The following is a 21930-nucleotide window of genomic DNA, read 5'->3' as shown; positions in this document are numbered from 1 at the left end:
AAATCTCTTCAATTTTTGCTAATTATTAAGTGCTAAATAATTGGTTTCAATTTTAAAAACTGATTAGTCTTCTCTCTATTATTAGTTTTTTTATATAATAAAAAAATATAACAAAAGCCTCCACTCATCTTCATTTACAGTAACTTTGAGGATTACTGGAATGAAGATAAGTAACTCTAAGAGTTACTGGAAATGAGTTTTTAACTCCAAAAAATTATTTACTGCAAACAGCTTGAAAATGGGTTGACTTTACAAATGTTTGACTAAAGCAACAAGTTCAGTTTAGTCGAACTTTGGCTGATTTGAGGTATTAGTTAGAGGTATTAGAAGAAGATTTTTCCTTATTCAATGCTAAAGTATAAACATTAAATATACAACATTATACTAACAAAAACGTGAAAAACGTTTCATTAAAAGAAGTTATGTATTATATTCACTCTGTATACTTAAAATATAAAATTTAAAAAAGTTTAGCAACACAATAACTTCCTTATTATTTGATAATAAAACTGCATCAAAAAACTAGAGATCTTTTATTAAGAAATTTATTAAAACATTAAAATAATTTTTAACGTTATTTTATTTTAATTCATTTTTTGACAGTTTTATTTAAGCATTATTTTATGCCCAATAACAATCTATTCTATTCAGATCTAATTACCACTCTATTCAGATCAAAATATAACGAAAAAATGTAAAAGAATTAGGCTACTATTTTTTATGCTTTATATGGGATGACTTTTTTTAAAAAATTTTCAATCAAGTTATTTTGATTTCTTAATTTCCCATACAAAAAGTTCAAGTTAACCGAAGTACTTGGCGTAGTTAAGGCAATTTTAAAATATTATTGCGTCTGTATAATATTTTGTTCACTATGACATATTTCCGATAAGCAATTAGGTCTGTGAATTATGAAAAGACGAAAAAAATTAAAAGATAAATTTTGCGGTACCATAAAATTTAAATGTTTGTAGCGAAAAAACCAAGACCAAAGATTCTTTTTTTTGAAAAAAAAAACTTCTAAAAATCATAATCGCTTGTCCATATTTGAATAAGATTTTAAATAGATACGTTTTTTAGGTGCAATGAACATAGTTTAATAATATGATCTGTTCTGATCATTATTGGCAATTTTTCTTAATTAAAGGCTCTTTCTTGGTCGGAATTCTAGTATTTTTTGTGAAAATTGATAGAAATATTGTATTTTGACAACTATAAATAGTAAATTTACGTCTGAACTGATTAGAACTAGGATGTATAGTGGGTTGAGGCACTTTTTCCAAAAATTTTAACTAATTGCATGTTAACGCCAATGATTTCTGTTAGCAATCAATAAGACAATTTTATGGGACCAAATAAAACAGTTCTAGATAACAAAAGTTCGAATTAACCGGTATTCAACTTACCAGAAACAAACTGGATCACAATATTGTTGACATTTCTATATTAACAAATAACAACCCTCTCACTCTCAGACAAGGTCCAAAAGCATATTGAAAGCACATCTCTTTCTTTTTTCTATAAACACTATCATGGTTGCTGCTCAAAAGAGCTAAAACCCAAGTTTCAATCAACCAAAACATATTGCTGCTAGTCTTGTCATTCACCAAAGTCGCATGCTTTCACTTTCCCTTTCCCTTCATGCTATAAAAATTCTTATTCATTTAGTTTTTTTCCTCACATGTCAACAAAACCTTAAATCTCTCACCAATCTTCACGTTTTCCTTACGCATACAACCTACAACTTTTTAAGTTTTTAGTTTAACCCTTTCATGTTTTTTAACCCTATCTTTTGTTTTCTAGTAACTCAATACTTAATAGTGGATGCTTGCCACTTGTTGGTTAATTGAATTAGTTTATATATATACATGCATATATATATATATATATATATATATATATATATATATATATATATATATATATATATATATAAATATAAATATATATATATATATATATATATATATAAATATAAATATAAATATATATATATATATATATATATATATATATATATATATATATATATATATATATATATATATATATATATATATATATATATATATATATATATATATATATATATATAGGCCTCGGCGGGAGTAAATGAGTGCAAGAGCCAAGAAAAACTCTCTTAATACAAATATGAGGAGCCATGTGAGTTGCTCCTCTAAATAGCTTCTTACAAGAGCTTTTAGTTTTTACACAAGCTATCTGTTTTTTTATTAAAAAAATTTCCTATTAAATACAAAATTTGGTTTTATACTTGCTACAAGCATATGTTTGTAACATTAACGTTACAAAAGTATATACATAACAAGCATCATTTATTGCACCACGAAAAATTTCTTTAAAGAAGCGTTTCATTTTAAACGATAATTTAATTCACATATCTCACTATCCATATAACTTCTTCAAAAATATTAGTACTTTACAAATCTGGTTTTGACTGTTTGTAGTGAAGCCCTTTTTTACTGCAGTATGGACTAGGCCTAAATTGCAGGGTAAAGCATAAATGGCGATGATGTTTATCTGACAGGATAAACTAGGTATCGGTGCTGACCCTCTTCGAAACGCCGATAATAATAAACATGATTTCGAGTTTATTACTACTGCTAGATAAACTATGATTACACAAAAACAATAATGTTTATTCTTTATCTTATACCACTTAACATTTTGTATTTATTCATTTAAAATATTGATATATCTATGCATATGAATATTTTTTTAAGTAAGTTAAACACTTGTATTTAATGAAGATTTATGGTTACTTATGTGTCCTGTTTTGTTTTAGGTTAACTTTAACGATAAAATTACTGTTGACTATGATTTGTGTATAAGCTTTTTCTTCTTAAATAAATCTGTGTTTATCCTGTACATCTGTTCATTTTTCTTTGTTTTTATTAATTAACCTCCTTTAAAAAAAAAGTTTTTTCAATATAAATGTTTCATATTTCTCTGTGGGCTTTCATTGCTCAGTCTAGTGTATTTAAAATTTTCCATTAGGAGCCAGAATTTATAATTTCTATTACATGCGCAGTGTCTAAATTATCATTATTTTTTTTTTACTATATGCTTTACTATAGTGCCTTTGTTTTGTTCTGAACATCTGTTCAAAATATATTTTTAATTATCTATTCTTTTCCTATTCCTAATTTTTTCCTTATTTCACTTGAGTTTGACAGCCCTTTGATGCATGTTTTTGCATTTTTTTAGATAATTTTTTATTTTAGAAACAACTTTGCAAACTTGATTATTTTGTAATTAATGTTATAGTTTGTATTACACTGTATTCATACTAAGGATTTTAGGAAAAGAAATTACTCTGCACTGTTCAAAAAGAAAGAAAAAATCCTTTTTTTTTACTAATTCTATTATAACTTTATATTATATTATGTAATATTTATATTCACTTTTGTAATACTAAAATTCTGTTCTACTAAAAACAAAACAATTGTTGCAGTATAAAAAACTTATATTAAAAAGTCAACAAGTTGGTAACAAGTATAGTTAACATACAATCTCAAGCACAACAAAAAAAATCAGTTGTTATGCAAAACCATTTACGGGAGCAATTTATGTCAGTTAGAATATTATGTCAAATTATGTCTTCCCGCTGAGGGTCTCTCTCTCTCTTTCTCTCTTTCTCTCTCTCTCTCTCTCTCTCTCTCTCTCTCTCTCTCTCTCTCTCTCTCTCTCTCTCTCTCTCTCTCTCTCTCTCTCTCTCTCTCTCTATATATATATATATATATATATATATATATATATATATATATATATATATATATATATATATATATATATATATATATATATATATAAATATATATATATATATATATATATATATATATATATATATATATATATATATATATATATATATATATATATGTTTATAAGCCACCTTAATAAATAGTAAACGTATGCATAAATTTATAATATGAAGTATAAAAAAAATTTTCCTAGCCTCAGCTATTAACCTTTGCTAAGTCTTATAATTTATGCCAGGGCTGGGTTTATAAAATGTCTCATTTTTAGCTGACCCAGAGGCGGGACCCTGGTCACATACTGTAAAATGTAAAAAAATCCAAAAGATCTTCAGCCTCTGGTAAATGTAATAAAATCCAAAAGATCTTCAGCCTCTGAGCACTGTACCTACAAGTACCTACAATGTACTCTACAAATACCATAACTGTTTCTAAATTGCAGTGTGAGGCTAAATTCAGGAATTATGAGGCTCTAATATTTATTTTCATTGGTTTGCAAACCTAAGCAATGTATTTTCATTAGTACCATTATAAGATTTCTCAAAAGATTTAACCCAGACTAAAATCAAGACCTGATTAATAACTTGCCATAAGCAGTTTTTGAGTTTTAAATTTTGTTTTTATTTTTAAAAGTATTAAGCTATGTTTAAAAATCACTTTAACCTTGGTTTAAATGTTATGCTGATTGAATATTATTACATATTATTAATTGTAATATTTTTAAATAACTATATTTCAATTACTCTATTCATATTTTACAGTTATAATTTCTATACATTCATTATGAATACTTTTTGTTTAAAACAATAGTATAAATTAATAACGGTTAATTTATCATTTTAAAATTAAGATTTTAAACTACCATAGTGCCTTGATTACATTCATGCTATTTAAGTATAAAAAAATGTTTAAAAACATGTTTTTAAACATTTAGGACATTAAACTTTTTAATGTTTAAATATTTAATGTTAATAATTTTATTTTAATGATTTTTAAAAAATTAAAAATTTTTTTATGTCCAAAATGCTTAAAAAATGGCCAGATTACAGTGGCATCAACAGTTTTTGAAATTTATACCAAGTGAATCAAAGCATTAAGGTAAATTTAGATTATTGCTTAGATTGTTTATATCACCTGTTATTTTTCTTATCATCTGTCCAATCCAAATCAAAGAGATTCTGTTCTATCACTTTAGAACCGCTGTAAAATTATATTAAAATTATTTAATATTTAATAATTATATATAATATTAATATTAACAATATATATATATATATATATATATATATATATATATATATATATATATATATATATATATATATATATATATATATATAAATTTAATTTAGTCTCACAAAGAGCAAGCAAGTTTGGTGAACTTTGCAAGACCACAAATACTTGTAAAAGATATATTGAAACAGTTAGGTGCTGGTGATGGTTTTCCAAGATTAATACTTTTGGTTAATTTAGTCATGGTTTTAGTAAAGGACAACTTGACTCATTCATAAATAGAGCATGGCATCCCATGCAATCAGTTAAGCAGTTGCCTCAGTATATTAATTAATTGTTAGTATATTGCCTCAGTATACTACATATAAGTGTTTTGCATTATGTTTTAATGATTTAGTTATTTTAATCATTATTTTTATTAATGTCAAACAAAATTCTTATATTAAATCAAACAAACTTATCAACAAAAAAAAAGAAAAGAAAAAAAAATTAAAGAAAGAATAAAAATGATTAATTATAAACTTTATTCAAATGAAAAATACCAAAATTTAACAGAGTTCTTATTCTTAGCATAGCCATTCTTAGCCAAAGTCAAAAAAAAAAAAAAAATTTAACAGAGTTCTTATTCTTAGCATAGCCATTCTTAGCCAAAGTCAAAAAAAAAAAAAAAAATTTAACAGAGTTCTTATTCTTAGCATAGCCATTCTTAGCCAAAGTCAAAAAAAAAAAAAAAATTTAACAGAGTTCTTATTCTTAGCATAGCCATTCTTAGCCAAAGTCAAAAAAAAAAAAAAATTTAACAGAGTTCTTATTCTTAGCATAGCCATTCTTAGCCAAAGTCAAAAAAAAAAAAAAAATTTAACAGAGTTCTTATTCTTAGCATAGCCATTCTTAGCCAAAGTCAAAAAAAAAAAAAAAATTTAACAGAGTTCTTATTCTTAGCATAGCCATTCTTAGCCAAAGTCAAAAAAAAAAAAATTTAACAGAGTTCTTATTCTTAGCATAGCCATTCTTAGCCAAAGTCAAAAAAAAAAAAAAATTTAACAGAGTTCTTATTATTAGCATAGCCATTCTTAGCCAAAGTCAAAAAAAAAAAAAAAATTTAACAGAGTTCTTATTCTTAGCATAGCCATTCTTAGCCAAAGTCAAAAAAAAAAAAAAAATTTAACAGAGTTCTTATTCTTAGCATAGCCATTCTTATCCACAGTCAAAAAAAAAAAAAAAAAATTTAACAGAGTTCTTATTCTTAGCATAGCCATTCTTAGCCAAAGTCAAAAAAAAAAAAAAAATTTAACAGAGTTCTTATTCTTAGCATAGCCATTCTTAGCCAAAGTCAAAAAAAAAAAAAAAAAATTTAAAAAATTTGATTTTTTTAGCAAAGCCAATATTACCCAAAATCAAAAAAAAAAAAAAAATTTAACAGAGTTCTTATTCTTAGCATAGCCATTCTTAGCCAAAGTCAAAAAAAAAAAAAAAATTTAACAGAGTTATTATTATTAGCATAGCCATTCTTAGCCAAAGTCAAAAAAAAAAAAAAAATTTAACAGAGTTCTTATTCTTAGCATAGCCATTCTTAGCCAAAGTCAAAAAAAAAAAAAAAATTTAACAGAGTTCTTATTCTTAGCATAGCCATTCTTAGCCAAAGTCAAAAAAAAAAAAAAATTTAAAAGAGTTATTATTATTAGAATAGCCATTCTTAGCCAAAGTCAAAAAAAAAAAAAAATTTAAAACAGTTATTATTATTTGCATATCCATTCTTAGCCAAATTAAAAAAAAAAAAAAAAATTTAACAGAGTTCTTATTCTTAGCATAGCCATTCTTAGCCAAAGTCAAAAAAAAAAAAAAAATTTAACAGAGTTCTTATTCTTAGCATAGCCATTCTTAGCCAAAGTCAAAAAAAAAAAAAAAATTTAACAGTGTTCTTTTTGTTAGCATAGCCATTCTTTCCCAAATTCAAAAAAAAAAAAAAAATTTAACAGAGTTCTTATTCTTAGCATAGCCATTCTTAGCCAAAGTCAAAAAAAAAAAAAAAATTTAACAGAGTTCTTATTCTTAGCATAGCCATTCTTAGCCAAAGTCAAAAAAAAAAAAAAATTTAACAGAGTTCTTATTCTTAGCATAGCCATTCTTAGCCAAAGTCAAAAAAAAAAAAAAATTTAAAAGAGTTATTATTATTAGCATAGCCATTCTTATCCAAAGTCAAAAAAAAAAAAAAAATTTAACAGAGTTCTTATTCTTAGCATAGCCATTCTTAGCCAAAGTCAAAAAAAAAAAAAAAATTTAACAGATTTGGTATTGATAGCCTAGCAAATCATAGCAAAAGTAAAAAAAAAAAAAAAAATTTAACAGAGTTCTTATTCTTAGCATAGCCATTCTTAGCCAAAGTCAAAAAAAAAAAAAAAATTTAACAGAGTTCTTATTCTTAGCATAGCCATTCTTAGCCAAAGTCAAAAAAAAAAAAAAAATTTAACAGAGTTATTATTATTAGCATAGCCATTATTAGCCAAATACAAAAAAAAAAAAAAAAAATTTAACAGAGTTCTTATTCTTAGCATAGCCATTCTTAGCCAAAGTCAAAAAAAAAAAAAAAATTTAACAGAGTTCTTATTCTTAGCATAGCCATTCTTAGCCAAAGTCAAAAAAAAAAAAAAAATTTAACAGAGTTCTTATTCTTAGCATAGCCATTCTTAGCCAAAGTCAAAAAAAAAAAAAAAATTTAACAGAGTTCTTATTCTTAGCATAGCCATTCTTAGCCAAAGTCAAAAAAAAAAAAAAAATTTAACAGAGTTCTTATTCTTAGCATAGCCATTCTTAGCCAAAGTCAAAAAAAAAAAAAAAATTTAACAGAGTTCTTATTCTTAGCATAGCCATTCTTAGCCAAAGTCAAAAAAAAAAAAAAAATTTAACAGAGTTCTTATTCTTAGCATAGCCATTCTTAGCCAAAGTCAAAAAAAAAAAAAAATTTAACAGAGTTCTTATTCTTAGCATAGCCATTCTTAGCCAAAGTCAAAAAAAAAAAAAAAATTTAACAGAGTTCTTATTCTTAGCATAGCCATTCTTAGCCAAAGTCAAAAAAAAAAAAAATTTAACAGAGTTCTTATTCTTAGCATAGCCATTCTTAGCCAAAGTCAAAAAAAAAAAAAAATTTAACAGAGTTCTTATTCTTAGCATAGCCATTCTTAGCCAAAGTCAAAAAAAAAAAAAAAATTTAACAGAGTTCTTATTCTTAGCATAGCCATTCTTAGCCAAAGTCAAAAAAAAAAAAAAAATTTAACAGAGTTCTTATTCTTAGCATAGCCATTCTTAGCCAAAGTCAAAAAAAAAAAAAAAATTTAACAGAGTTCTTATTCTTAGCATAGCCATTCTTAGCAAAACTAAAAAAAAAAAAAAAAATTTAACAGAGTTCTTATTCTTAGCATAGCCATTCTTAGCCAAAGTCAAAAAAAAAAAAAAAATTTAACAGAGTTCTTATTCTTAGCATAGCCATTCTTAGCCAAAGTCAAAAAAAAAAAAAAAATATTAACACACTTCTTATTAATACCATAGCCAATCATAGCCAAATTAAAAAAAAAAAAAAAAATTTAACAGAGTTCTTATTCTTAGCATAGCCATTCTTAGCCAAAGTCAAAAAAAAAAAAAAAATTTAAAAGAGTTATTATTATTAGAATAGCCATTATTAGCCAAAGTCAAAAAAAAAAAAAAAATTTAACAGAGTTCTTATTCTTAGCATAGCCATTCTTAGCCAAAGTCAAAAAAAAAAAAAAAAATTAACACATTTATTATTCTTAGAATAGCAATTATTAGCCAAATTAAAAAAAAAAAAAAATTTAACAGAGTTCTTATTCTTAGCATAGCCATTCTTAGCCAAAGTCAAAAAAAAAAAAAAATTTAACAGAGTTTTTTTTATTAGCATTTCCATTTTTTGCCAAATTAAAAAAAAAAAAAAAATTTAACAGAGTTCTTAGCCAAATTCAAAAAAAAAAAAAAAATTTAACAGAGTTCTTATTCTTAGCATAGCCATTCTTAGCCAAAGTCAAAAAAAAAAAAAAAATTTAACAGAGTTCTTAGCCAAAGTCAAAAAAAAAAAAAAAATTTAACAGAGTTCTTATTCTTAGAATAGCCAATATTAGCCAAAGTCAAAAAAAAAAAAAAAATTTAACAGACTTATTATTATTATCATAGCCATTATTATCCAAATTCAAAAAAAAAAAAAAAATTTAACAGAGTTCTTATTCTTAGCATAGCCATTCTTAGCCAAAGTCAAAAAAAAAAAAAAATTTAACAGAGTTCTTATTCTTAGCATAGCCATTCTTAGCAAAAGTCAAAAAAAAAAAATAAATTTAAAATTGTTATTATTATTTGCATATCCATTATTACCCAAAGTCAAAAAAAAAAAAAAAAATTTAACAGAGTTCTTATTCTTAGCATAGCCAAAGTCAAAAAAAATTTAACAGAGTTCTTATTCTTAGCATAGCCAAAGTCAAAAAAAATTTAACAGAGTTCTTATTCTTAGCATAGCCAAAGTCAAAAAAAATTTAACAGAGTTCTTATTCTTAGCATAGCCAAAGTCAAAAAAAATTTAACAGAGTTCTTATTCTTAGCATAGCCAAAGTCAAAAAAAATTTAACAGAGTTCTTATTCTTAGCATAGCCAAAGTCAAAAAAAAAACAAAAAAAAAACTTTCCTTTTCAAATTGAATCTTGCTTAGAGTTTTTTCAGAGCTTACATTAAATTATAAAACTTATTGAAAAAATTTTAAATTTTCATTTATTTTATTAAATTTTTGTTTTACATATTATTTATAATAAAAGCAAAAAATAAATAAATTTAAAAGAACCCAAATAATTTTATTAGAAAAAATATATTCAAAAATACCTGTTACCTCTGTTGAAAAGCAATCCCACTCCAATATGCCCCAGCACACACAGTAAAAACTGCAATGAACCATATGATAACAATATTTGGGTCAAACAAAGGCTCATGAGGATGATAAAGTTGCGAATAAATTGGTTCACCAAGTTTCTAAACATTAAAAAATATAAACAGATTTTTTGATAAATTTAAAGAATAAAACAAATAAAGGCATTGGTGCAAAACAACTTAGATCCTTTCTAATCAAACCCAGGATTTGGTAGAAAAACTTGTATTAAATACTTTCAAAAAATTTAATTTCATCTATTAGGTGCAAAACTTCATGAGTTTGTTATTATTATTATTTTTTTGTATTGTAGCTAGTATTGATACAAAAACAAAATTTACAATTTTATACTAAGCTAATCAGCACATGCACAAAAAAGTTCTGAAACTAAAAATCGCAATAATAAGCTTGTTTTTCTTCTCTTTGAACATATTATGAAAATAGAGTTTATTTCTAATAAATCATTGTTTTCTAAGAAATAGACAATAAACAATAGAAAAAAAGAATTATGCTAATAATTCTTATTTTATTTTCAACAACAACAAAATTGAGTAAAATTGCAATTCAACTGAATTCAACTACAACTAATCAACATAAGTTGAACTAATAGCATTAACAACATAAGATAAACTAACACTAATCAACATAAATCAAATTTGAGTAAAAAACATAAATGAAAATCAAACATTAATTAAAAATCAGTAGCTTGACAAAAAAATCTAATTTAAAAAAATAGAATATTTTACTTTTTTGCTAAATAGAAGAGAAATTTATTCATTATTTTTAAAATTAAAATAAACTTAAAAAAATAAAAATAAACTATTTTACTATTTTAAAGTTTTATTAAAAGTATAAAAATAAAACTTTGTTTTATAAAAAATTGATCTTGCTTTTTATAAAAATTATGCATTTAAATTTATATAAGTTTAGCACATCAGAACTGAATAATAAACAATTTGGTATAACTTATATGTAAAGATATATATATATATATATATATATATATATATATATATATATATATATATATATATATATATATATATATATATATATTTTTTAAACATACAATTTATATCTTTAAGTTTTCAGAGAAGTTTACATAACTCTTTAACTTTATAGAATCATTGAATATACTCAAAAATTGAAAAACAATTGTAAACCACTACTGAATAAGATTTATATACGTATTTTTATTATTTTTATTTTTTGTTATTTCTATTTCATGGATTAGAGTAACTAAATTGGAAAACAGTTTGAATGTTATTTTTTTAATTGACTGATCTTAACAATGGTTTAACTTTTCAATTAAACAAAACTTTCACACATGATCTTAGAAAATATTCTGCAACTTTTATAACATCTTTAACTTATTTATTTACCTGAACCTTGTTCCATGCATTGTAAGATATCATACCAACCGATAGATGAACTTGATTATGTTGATAATGGGTACCAGTTTCAAATTCCTTTAATAAAAAATGGTAAAAAAAGTAAAAATCAATAAAACAAAACTTATTAACGCAATTTATTAATTTAACATTTTATTACATAATAGTTTCATGAGTTAGCAAGCCTTCTCATTAGAAGACATCTCTCTTATAGTATAATGAGTTGATGTTTAATTCAAGAATATTTTATTTTGTAATCAGGTCACTATACATTAAAAAAAAAAAAAGAGAAAAAACAAGCTAAGTCTAGTATAGGGTTTTTAAAACATTACACTGTAAGCTATTTGGTTACAAATCATGTTTAATGTTAGTCTCAAATGAATCTTCCAGGTATTATATACTTAACATAAATCGTTATAGTAATTTATTAGTTATGTTGCAAAAACTTTTTTAAACTTGATTTGATGATTGTAAGCTATCAGATTATAAGTATAAAAACATATTAACTATAAGTTATCAGATGATATGATAAAAGCATATAAACTATAAATAGGTCATGCTTAAAACTAGCAAGGCTAGTTTTAAGCATGATCCAAAATTTTAAATTTTAACTATCATTTTATACTTTTAACTATCATTTTATAATTAAGTTTCATACCTCTGTTGAGTCATTAGATCTTACAATAATAACTTGTCTAGCATGAGCATAAGAAGCCCATTGAAATTTTTCAAACTGAGAACAGTTTCCATCTGATGTTACAAATGAAGATGCATTCCATGACCTTGTTACATCAATGTATTCTGAACACCCATTAGGTGGATATGGAACAAACACCTTATACTTGGGCTGTAATAAATAATGAAAAATTAATTTATTAGTTTTATATACATACATATACATATATGTATATTTATATTTATATATATATATATATATATATATATATATATATATATATATATATATATATATATATATATATATATATATATATATATATATATATATATATATGTATATATATATATGTATATATATATAAAAGCTTTTGCGTAAGAGACATGAGGTTGCACACCTTATATGACCACGCATATAATACTTTGTTTTGGCAACTTGACCACACCACTTTGCAAGTTTTGATAATAATCGCTTTTAAAAAATGCGAACGAAACAGATGTCTGAAATTTTTTTAAATCTATTTATATATTTGTAATGTAACAAATTTTAAAAGTAATAAAAAGTCATTAATGTTAATAAAATTTTTAAGCAATTTTTCATTTCATATTATATTCTGTACAATTAAACAAACTTAAGATAACAATTTCATGCAACACAATTTTCATCAATAAGCTTTTAATTGTGTCAATATCTTTTTAAAACAAATGATTTTTAACTTTAATGATTTCATAATTATAACTAAACTGCTACAAAATTTCCTGAGTACTTGTTTCTCTGCGCAGCAGCCTTGTTCATCAAGGTTTGTGTTTCAGAGTTATAGAGTTGAGAGAGAGTTATAACCACAAGTAGCCTCCTCATCTGTAGAGGCCTTTTTGGCTTTGGGAAGATGAATTACAAAAAAAAAAAAAAAAACTTTATTGCAATGTAATAAAAGGTGATCATTGAAAAAATAATCAGATTAGAGTTTAAGGGGAGAAGTAAGAAACAAGAAATTTTTCACATTACAAATACATAAATACATTTACAAATAGGCTTTTAAAAATTTCAGACATCTGTTTTGTTCCTTGGCTTGCATCGTATATTGTTGCTGAAAAAAGCACCCTAAGTTAAGGAAACAAAATAATTACAATAATCTTGAAGTAATTGCATCTGCAAACAATTTTTTAATCACAAAATTATTAAATTTCATGGCACTTGTAAACAGCCTAATTTACTTACGCTTTAAAACATGTTTGCTGTGTTTATTGGTTTCTAAAAATTAAAAAATCTCAAGTGGTGGGGGGTGGGAGCAGATGACCTCGTTACACTGCCCCTCACTATGTATCCACCCTTGCATTAGCCTATTTATTAATTGGAGGGAATGATAAAGATTGACAGAGCTGTGATAACTTTAACTCTCGCTTACAATTAAGTTTACATTAAATAATAAAAGTTTAAATTTTTCTGGTTTTTCTTCTATTTATTTTGACATTCTTTAAGACTTTTTTTTTTAAGTTTAAATTTTGTGTTTTTTTTAGATTTTATTCTCTTTTTTTTTAAGTTTACCTTTTTTTTTTAGCAAATTCTTATTGCGCTAATTATCAAAAAAAAAGCGCTAATTAAAAAATTAAAAAGCGTTAATTATCAAAACATGCAAAGAGTTATGGTCAAGTTGTCAAAAAAGTTTTATATGCGTGGTCATATAAGGCATGCAACCACACGTGAAAGACGTTCTCTGTTTTAAAATTTAGTGCGAGCATACAAAAAGTGCTGGCATTTATCCTCATTTGCTATTCAAATTAAAATAAAAACAGCAACAAAAAAAATGCTTTGAATAAATTCTAAATAACATAATTTTTTAAAAAATGGAAAAAGAAACATGACTTAAATTCAAAATAACATAATTAAAAAAACAAAAAAAGCATTTTATATAAATATTAAACAAAATAATAAAAATTAAAATGGAACACATTTTATTTGCAATTTAAATAAAATAAAAACAATAAAAAGAGCAAAACAAAACAAAACAAAAAAGTTTTATTTAAACATTAAACAAAGTAATAAAAAATAAAAACAAAAACGACAAACATTTTATTTAAATTCTAAATAAAATAATAAAAATAAAAATATCAAAACAAACGTTATATTTAAATTCTAAATTAAAATAAAATAAAAATGGCAAAAAAACATCAACAAACAAACAATATTTTATTTAAATTAAAAATGAAATAACTACATTAAAAACAACAAAACAAAAAATTTACTTAAATTCTAAATAAAATAATTCATACATTTTCACAATTTTTCATAAAAAGTATTTGATAAACAAAAAAAGATTTGTTTTGTTTTAATAAATGCTTTCGCTTTTGAAATTCGTTTGAAATTTGATACATGTGAAGTGGGGTAATATTGTTCCTAATAGTTGAACTCTGTCAACAAATGAATCTCCTTTTATTTGAATCTGACGTCTGTATAGAATTGTGGAACTCTGTTTTGTTAGAACCTTTAGTAAAATGGTACATATTACTAATGAGCTTTGGAAGTTCATCATCCTCTGATGGGGTGTTTTATTAGTAACATAGAAACCTTATTACAAAAAATAGATCCACTTGTATATTACCTACCATCTTTATTTTCCAAGACTTAATGTTTTCAGTGCCAGACTTCCAGCTTTTTATATTTTTCCATTTTTTTGTTTGCATTGGCTGCTGCCTTGTGGGTGATATAGTTCTGGTTTTATTCACACTGTTCTTTTCTAGGAATACTCTGAGTTTAACACTGAGAGGAACACAAATGGGTAGTAGGAGTACTTGTCAACTATCATGAGGATGTATTTATTAGTTGCGGTAGATTGTAAAGGCCCAACAAATTCCATGGATAAGGGTTCCCTAGGCCTTTTTGCCTGGATGAGAAAACCTGAGAGAGGTTTGTAAAAATGTGGTTTGAGTTCATTGCAAGTTGTACATTGGCTTATAAGGAAAAGTGCTGTGACTCTTTCTTGCCATTAACTCGGGTTTAATAGCAATTTATGAAAGTGTATGCAAATATCTAACTTATGTAAACTTCAAATTATGCAATGTTAAAACATATATCAAGTTTTACAGTTTTAATTTTACTTAAAAATTGCATTTTGGCAACATTGCCTTAATTTTCAATTTTTAAAAATACAAAATAAAACATTTTTGAAGTTCTATAGACATTTTTATATATAAAGTTTTACTTTTATTTTATTTTAGCATTAAATTAAATATTAAAATATTACAGGATATAATATTATGGGAAACATAAACTAAAGGAATGATTTATTTCTAATTTTAAATAATTGTATAAAGATATTCACAGTTAATTTAAACTATAGTGTTTTTTTACAGATTTAAAAATATGTGTAAATAATTAGTAAAATAAATAATTACGCATCAAAAAACCATTTCACACTTTGTTTAAACATTGATTTTTTTAAATATTTTTTAAAATTAATAAAGATCCAACTTGTTTAAGTAATGCCATGTTTTAGTAATGCCTTTCAAAAATATTTGTCTTTTTTTTTTTCAACAAAATTTTTTTAATCTTTTTAAATGTATTAACTTTAATAATTCTTATATAAAGTTCATTAAAGAGACACTTATTGTCTAAGAAAGTCTTCATTTATAAAAACAAAATGATTTTTAATTTTTTTATATAGCTCATATATCACCCAAGTCATATTTTAAATCTGGAAAATTATTTGAATAAAATATCCGGAAAAAATCAAGAATATGTTTTTCCTTGTTTTCCTTTTAATTTTGGTTTTAGCTGAGTTGTTTCTAATTTCTTTTCAAACCTTTCACAATTTTTGTAAAAGTGATGAGTGAAAAAGCTTAAAAAACAAATATATCACAAAAATATAAATCTAAACATTTAGTTTTTCTGAATATCCAAAACATGTATGGATAATGTTTTGGATATTTGGAAAAACTAAAAGTTAAAAAAAAAATCCGAAATTCTGGAAATATCCGGAAAAAGGTAATCCCTTATAGTTATTATAAAAAAGGCATATTATAAAATGCATAACTTAAATAATTTTTATAACATTAATTAAAAAACTACGAATGTCAATGATACTTCAAACAAAAATCATATTCAGTAAAGTGTTACTATATTGAAAAGCGTTTTGCTTATATGAAAACATCAGGTAAGAAATTTTGATGTTATTTATTTCTCTAAGGTATAATTCCAAATCTTTTTCATTCAGTGTGTTTTTAAAATTTTTTTTGAAATAGCCAAGATCAAATCATCAAAGCAAAATATTATTGCCTGGCAATACAATGACATGTGATCACACGCCTTCTTGTGAAAGCCTGCAGTTCTGTGTCAGAGGCATCTGCAGAGTCGGCGCGAGTAGTTGTCACGTAGTGGTGGTGGTTAAAGTGTGTGCCATTACAATTTTTGCCAACAAATTGACTGAATGTCAAAATTTGCTGACTGAATTGTGTAAAGTGTCTGCATTTGCTGATTGACTTATCTAAAAGGGTCAAATTTGACTCTTTTAGACAAGTCAATCAGCAAATGCAGCAACAAATTGCCAAGTCAATGACCCTTTTAGACAAGCCATGCCGGTTTAGGCATTTGCTTCTATATTTAGCGGAACTTTGAAATTAGGAAAAGCTAGCTAAGCTTTAAGGAGTTTAATTTTGAGTTTTTAAACTGCTTCTTTGGCGTGTGGGGTCCGCCCCTAGTAGGAAAAATGCCTCATAAGTAAGTGGTATTATTTACGAGGTGGTATTGGTAATTGTCATTCTGACAGTTACCAATACCACCAAGTTACTTACAACAAGGAGTTGTACATTCAATTTTTTGCAAACTAATGAAAATGAGCCCTGCAAGATTCCTTCGAGCTTTAATGTTGAGTTATACCTTAGAGGTATTATGGTTATATGGTAAGAAAGGTTCCAACTCGATAGAAACTCTGATGTTTATTACATCATAATTTCTATTTTGTTGGTTTTGTCTGATTATGTATTAGTGGTTGGGTTATACTTTTTTGTTTAAGATAAACTTAATTAATCTATCAGGTGTATTAGTTACTGCTATGTGCAGATAATATTGCGCTATTGCTTTCTTTGTTATATTCTTAAACAACTGCTATTTTGGAGTAGGTTTTGTTTTGTTTCTTTGAGAAACAGACTGTTGACAGTGGCAATTTCTTTGACAATGTGTGCAGGTGAAATTTGTGCTGGGCATTTGGTTTTTGGATGTCGATCTTTAAAACACCAAAAACAATAAGACTTGGTTAGGTAGCAAAGGTTGGTAGCATGGTGTTAGCTACCGTGTTTATTTTTAAATTATTAACAAAAAGAAATTTGCAAAGTTAGCATCTGCAAAGGTTGTACTCCTGATTCCATTCTCTACCTCTACATCTCTCTTATTCATCCCTGTATGGAATACTGATATCATATTTGGGGTGGTTCTTCTAATGATGCTCTTTTACTTTGGACAAGGTCCAAAAACACATTGTAAATGTAGTTGTAGCTTTATCTGCCAAGCTTGAGCCTCTCTCCCATTGTCATAAAGTCTTCTATCAATCATTTCTTTGTTCTTCAACTCTATAGTTTGTTTTCTAGTAACTCCTAACTTAATAGCAATTGCTTTCAGTTTTTTATTGTTATTATTTTTTATTCAATTTACTCCAAACAAGGCTGAAAGCCTTGTTGGGAGTTATTTGAATAAAAAATAATAATAATAAATAAAAGCGTCACATATAATGAAACTAATATGTTGATCTGCTGTTAGGGGTTTCATTAGACATTTTCTAGAAAATTGTTTCAGATTGCTCATATTAGATAAGCTTTTATTGATTCTCCATCTTGTTACATAAAAGAGTGAAGTTTGTGGCGCATCATGATGGCTGTTGGTTGTCTCTGATATTTGTTATCAATTTATTGGTTGCATCATTGTCTGATGGGTTATTGTGAAAGCTTTTACATAGAACAAATTGAAACTAAAGTTTGCAGTCCTCTGAAATTATAGCTTTATCTAGACAAACTGATAGCATTTTGTTCCAGTATATACAATCTCCTTTAAATGGTTTAAAACATAGTATTTTTTGTGTGAATCATCCATACTAACTTCATATTTGATAAAATGGTTGTAAACCGTAATAAAAAAAGTCTATCTTACATACTTTGGCTTTAATCAAATATAAAGTTTATTAATATAATTAAATAACTACAAAATCAAACTACAAAACACAATTAAATAACAAGGAAATGGATTATATAAAGTGTATTAATTATATATAATTAATATCTCTGGCTCAATTAACTGCATTATTTTAAATGACCACTGATTTAGATAAGTAGAACATGCAAGGAGTGTACATAAGAGGTAATGACTGAAAATATTTTTGCAAAACTTTGTTTCTCCTATGGTCACTAACAAAGGAGTGTACATAAGGGTTATGACTAAAACTAATTTTGAAAAGTTATGTTTCTCCTGTGGCCACAAACAATAAACTTTTTTGGCCTGATTATTTATAAATTACTATTAGAGTTAGTTCTAAAAAAAAGTTTTTATGAAATTACGCTTCTTTTGAGACAAAACTTGATATACTTTCGAGAGAAATATTTTTGGTAATGTATAGTATAATAATAATATAATAATATGGCAATATTTTAATTTGGAACTCTATAAACATTGCTAAATATACTTACAGTACTTGACAACTCCATTGGTATAGCAGAAAACTCAGGATTATATATAGCACAAACATCAGCAGAACCTAACTGCCCTTCAAGATGAAGAATAGCAAGTGGAAATGAAGCATTTAAAGTATAAGGGACCTAAAATAGTAGATAAAATCTAAACACTATGATCATTTTTGACACTAAAACAATTTTTCCTAAAAACCTGTTTAGAAAAAGTGCAATGTATATTAAAATACATTTTCATTAGCTATTAATACCAAGCCAAAAAAGTTAATACCAAATTAAAAAAATGTAATCTGAAAAGCTAAATTTATTTATTTCAATATGAGAAAATTTAAAATTTAAAGAATTTAATATAAAATTTAAGATTACTAAATCTGTTAAACTTATTGAAACTGTTTTCTAATTAATTGTTACAAAGTGAGGCACACCAAGCGCTTTACATAAAAGAAGGGCATAATATAAGTTATATTGTATTTCACAAAACACTATTAGTTTTTGAATAACTTTTCTTGACTAAAAAATCTTAATACAACTTATATTGACTCTGTTCAGCTTCATACTTACTTCTTTGTTAGGTTGTTAATTTTAAAGACTAATAATAGGGTTTAAAGAAAAGTTACACCTTTTAGAACAGCTTTAAACTTAACAAAGTAAACTTTAAAAACAGCCTGGTTTTTATCATTAATAAATAACAAAACTACTTACAACCTTTGCTATGAAATAACAACAATAACAATATATCTTTTGGAATAAAAGTTTTTACATTTCATGGTTATTTACTAATAGTACGAGTATTAATCTAAGTTAAACACCAATAAATAATAATAACAAAAAACAATAAATAGTAACAGCAATCATATAGTAATAATAAAGTAAATCTAACAAGGAGAATTATAATAACTTTTACTGGAGAAGAGAAAAGAAGTTTATAACTGAAGAGAAAAGAAGTTTATAAACAAGATAATGTTTAACAGACAACTTGAAAGATAGCAAGTTATATGAATCAGAAAAAAATACTAGATGAAGGGAATGAGCATATATCTATGTTATTCTATTATATTTATACATTTTTTTTTGTTGACTATCATTTTTAAATCTATGCACACACTTGTCTTGTTATTCAACATATGTATGTACATTAGGATGCCAACTATGCACTTTTTAATTTTTTTCAAAAAATGCAAATACATTGTGTAAATACATATTCTCCATCTATATACTAGCTTATATAGAAAATTTTAGCTTACTAGGGTCATTGGAACAGGTAGATATATTTTTTCAATAATTTGAATATTCATCATTTTTTTCCAATATATACTAACAAATGTATGTAAAAAAGCATATGTTTGCATAATTACTGTTTTATATTATTAGTATTATTACCTTCCATCTGTCATAATTAACAATAGAGTTTAACAAATAAAACATGTTTGCATTTACAACAATATAATAAATAACAATATCTATTTCAAATTACCAATATCTATTTCAAATTAACAAAATCTTTCTGATAAACATTCTTTGAAATCTGTTTTTGATTTTCTGGAACAACTGTTTTGTCTCTGATCCTCAGAGTATGAAGAGTTTACAAACTCTTGTATAAGTCCAATCTTTCTTTCAGAACAACTATTTGTGACACTGAGGTGTTAAATAAAAATGACAAATTTTTTGTAAGAGGGTATTGAGTCTAAACCTTATTCTGGCATGCTTCCAAACAAACCTTTGTTTTCTTTACTTCGCCTTTAAGTACATCTGATGAATTCCAGAACCAGTTATGAGAGTATTCTCATCAAACTTTTTAAAACTAGAAGAGGCAGAACAAAAAGATAAAAATGGAACAAAATTTTTCCATTGCTTCTTAAAGTTGGAGTAAAGGGCCTTTCGTGGACCCTTGGTGTTATCTCCAGTTATTGATTTGTAAATATGTATAATATGTATTTTAGTTTAAATCATTAACTTATTATTATAAACAATTTTATGCTCATAACTACCATTATAATATTAGTTATTATTATTATTATTTTTTCATTTCAATAAGCATTTTTGTAAACATACATATTATTACTATTACTATCATTTTTTTATTTTTTTTTAATCTTATATTATTATAATATATTATTATTATTATTATTATTATTATTATTATTATTATTATTATTATTGTTATTATTATTATTATTATTACTATTATTATTGTTATTATAATCATTATCAATACTATTGTAAAAATAATTTACGTTAAATAAATATCTTGTTGTTGTTGTTGTTAATGTTAAAACAAAACCAAAACAGTTTTAATATCACTGAGGGGTGCAGAAAAGAATTGGATGCAGTGCTAATTTTTTTTAATGTACATATATTGCATAACATCAATATCGGTGTAAATGTTCTTATTTTTTTAGGTTTGACACTGTATTCTCCAATGTAAAAGCCGGACATCTGGCAAACCTAAGACCTGCACCTTGAATTTGCCCTAATTTGACTGTTACTTTCTAATCGTAATAAAGCTTGAACAGCAAATTTGATCGCGTGGACTAAGTTTTGATGTGTTCAATGTAATAAGTCTAATATATCCATACTTTTAAAACTAGTTTACAACATCAAACACTTTTATTTATTTATTTTTTGATTTTCTTTTTTACAGTTTTCTTTTCTTTTTTGACATTATAAATGTCACCAAGCTTGACTTTTTTTATTAAATATTCCAAAAAATAGAATTTTTTGAATGAAGCATAAGTAATCGACTTGAATTAATAGTTGATAAATATCTTACCAAGATTGCAAATAGTAACTGTAAGCCTTTTTTCTTCATATTTACAAATAAGTATATCAAATGTCGATAGAAATTTCTACTAATAAACTAAGATTAAGTGAACTAATTCTCAAGATGTCAACTCATATTTGATGAGTAAATTAACAGCAGACGATGTAAACGGTTTTATCCCTTTTAAAATGAGCATTTAAACTAACTTTCGGCATCAAAATAAATTGAAAACATTATCCGGGGTTAAGTTTAAATTTAAATTTATTAAATCCGGCATAGAACCGAAACTAAAAAATAACACGGTACCGTAAATATTTGAAAACAATGGAGGCTATTTCGAAATAACTATTTTTTGCTATATAAATATTCTTTAGATCATAATCACAAGAAATAGATTTAATTTCTTGTGACTATGTTTAAATTAAGTAGTTATGTTTGCAATTTTTTTATTAAACTACTTGTCTGTTGTTAAAATAAAATAGTAATAGGTGTTATCTTTCT

The 21930-nt window shown here is 25.0% G+C and overlaps 1 protein-coding gene across 2 annotated transcripts in view; it reads right to left on the bottom strand.

Moving 5' to 3' along the window:
* LOC100198701 (signal peptide peptidase-like 2B) overlaps positions 1 to 21645 on the bottom strand; it is a 43712-nt gene extending 22067 nt beyond the window's left edge. The window contains exons 1-6 of one of the 2 annotated variants that reach the window (XM_065804960.1): positions 21439 to 21645; positions 18669 to 18797; positions 11980 to 12168; positions 11313 to 11399; positions 9895 to 10034; positions 4914 to 4979 (exon numbers count right to left, since the gene is read on the bottom strand). In XM_065804960.1, coding sequence (XP_065661032.1) covers positions 4914 to 4979; positions 9895 to 10034; positions 11313 to 11399; positions 11980 to 12168; positions 18669 to 18797; positions 21439 to 21477 — 650 coding nt within the window. In that variant the 5' untranslated portion in view covers positions 21478 to 21645. The remainder of the gene's footprint in view (positions 1 to 4913; positions 4980 to 9894; positions 10035 to 11312; positions 11400 to 11979; positions 12169 to 18668; positions 18798 to 21438) is intronic. The other variant, XM_065804961.1, reaches the window with a different exon arrangement.
* Positions 21646 to 21930: the final 285 nt, after the last annotated feature.

This window comes from Hydra vulgaris, chromosome 09, assembly GCF_038396675.1.
Source record: "Hydra vulgaris chromosome 09, alternate assembly HydraT2T_AEP".
NCBI lineage: Eukaryota > Metazoa > Cnidaria > Hydrozoa > Anthoathecata > Hydridae > Hydra > Hydra vulgaris.
This window is presented reverse-complemented; position numbering and strand designations above follow the sequence as displayed.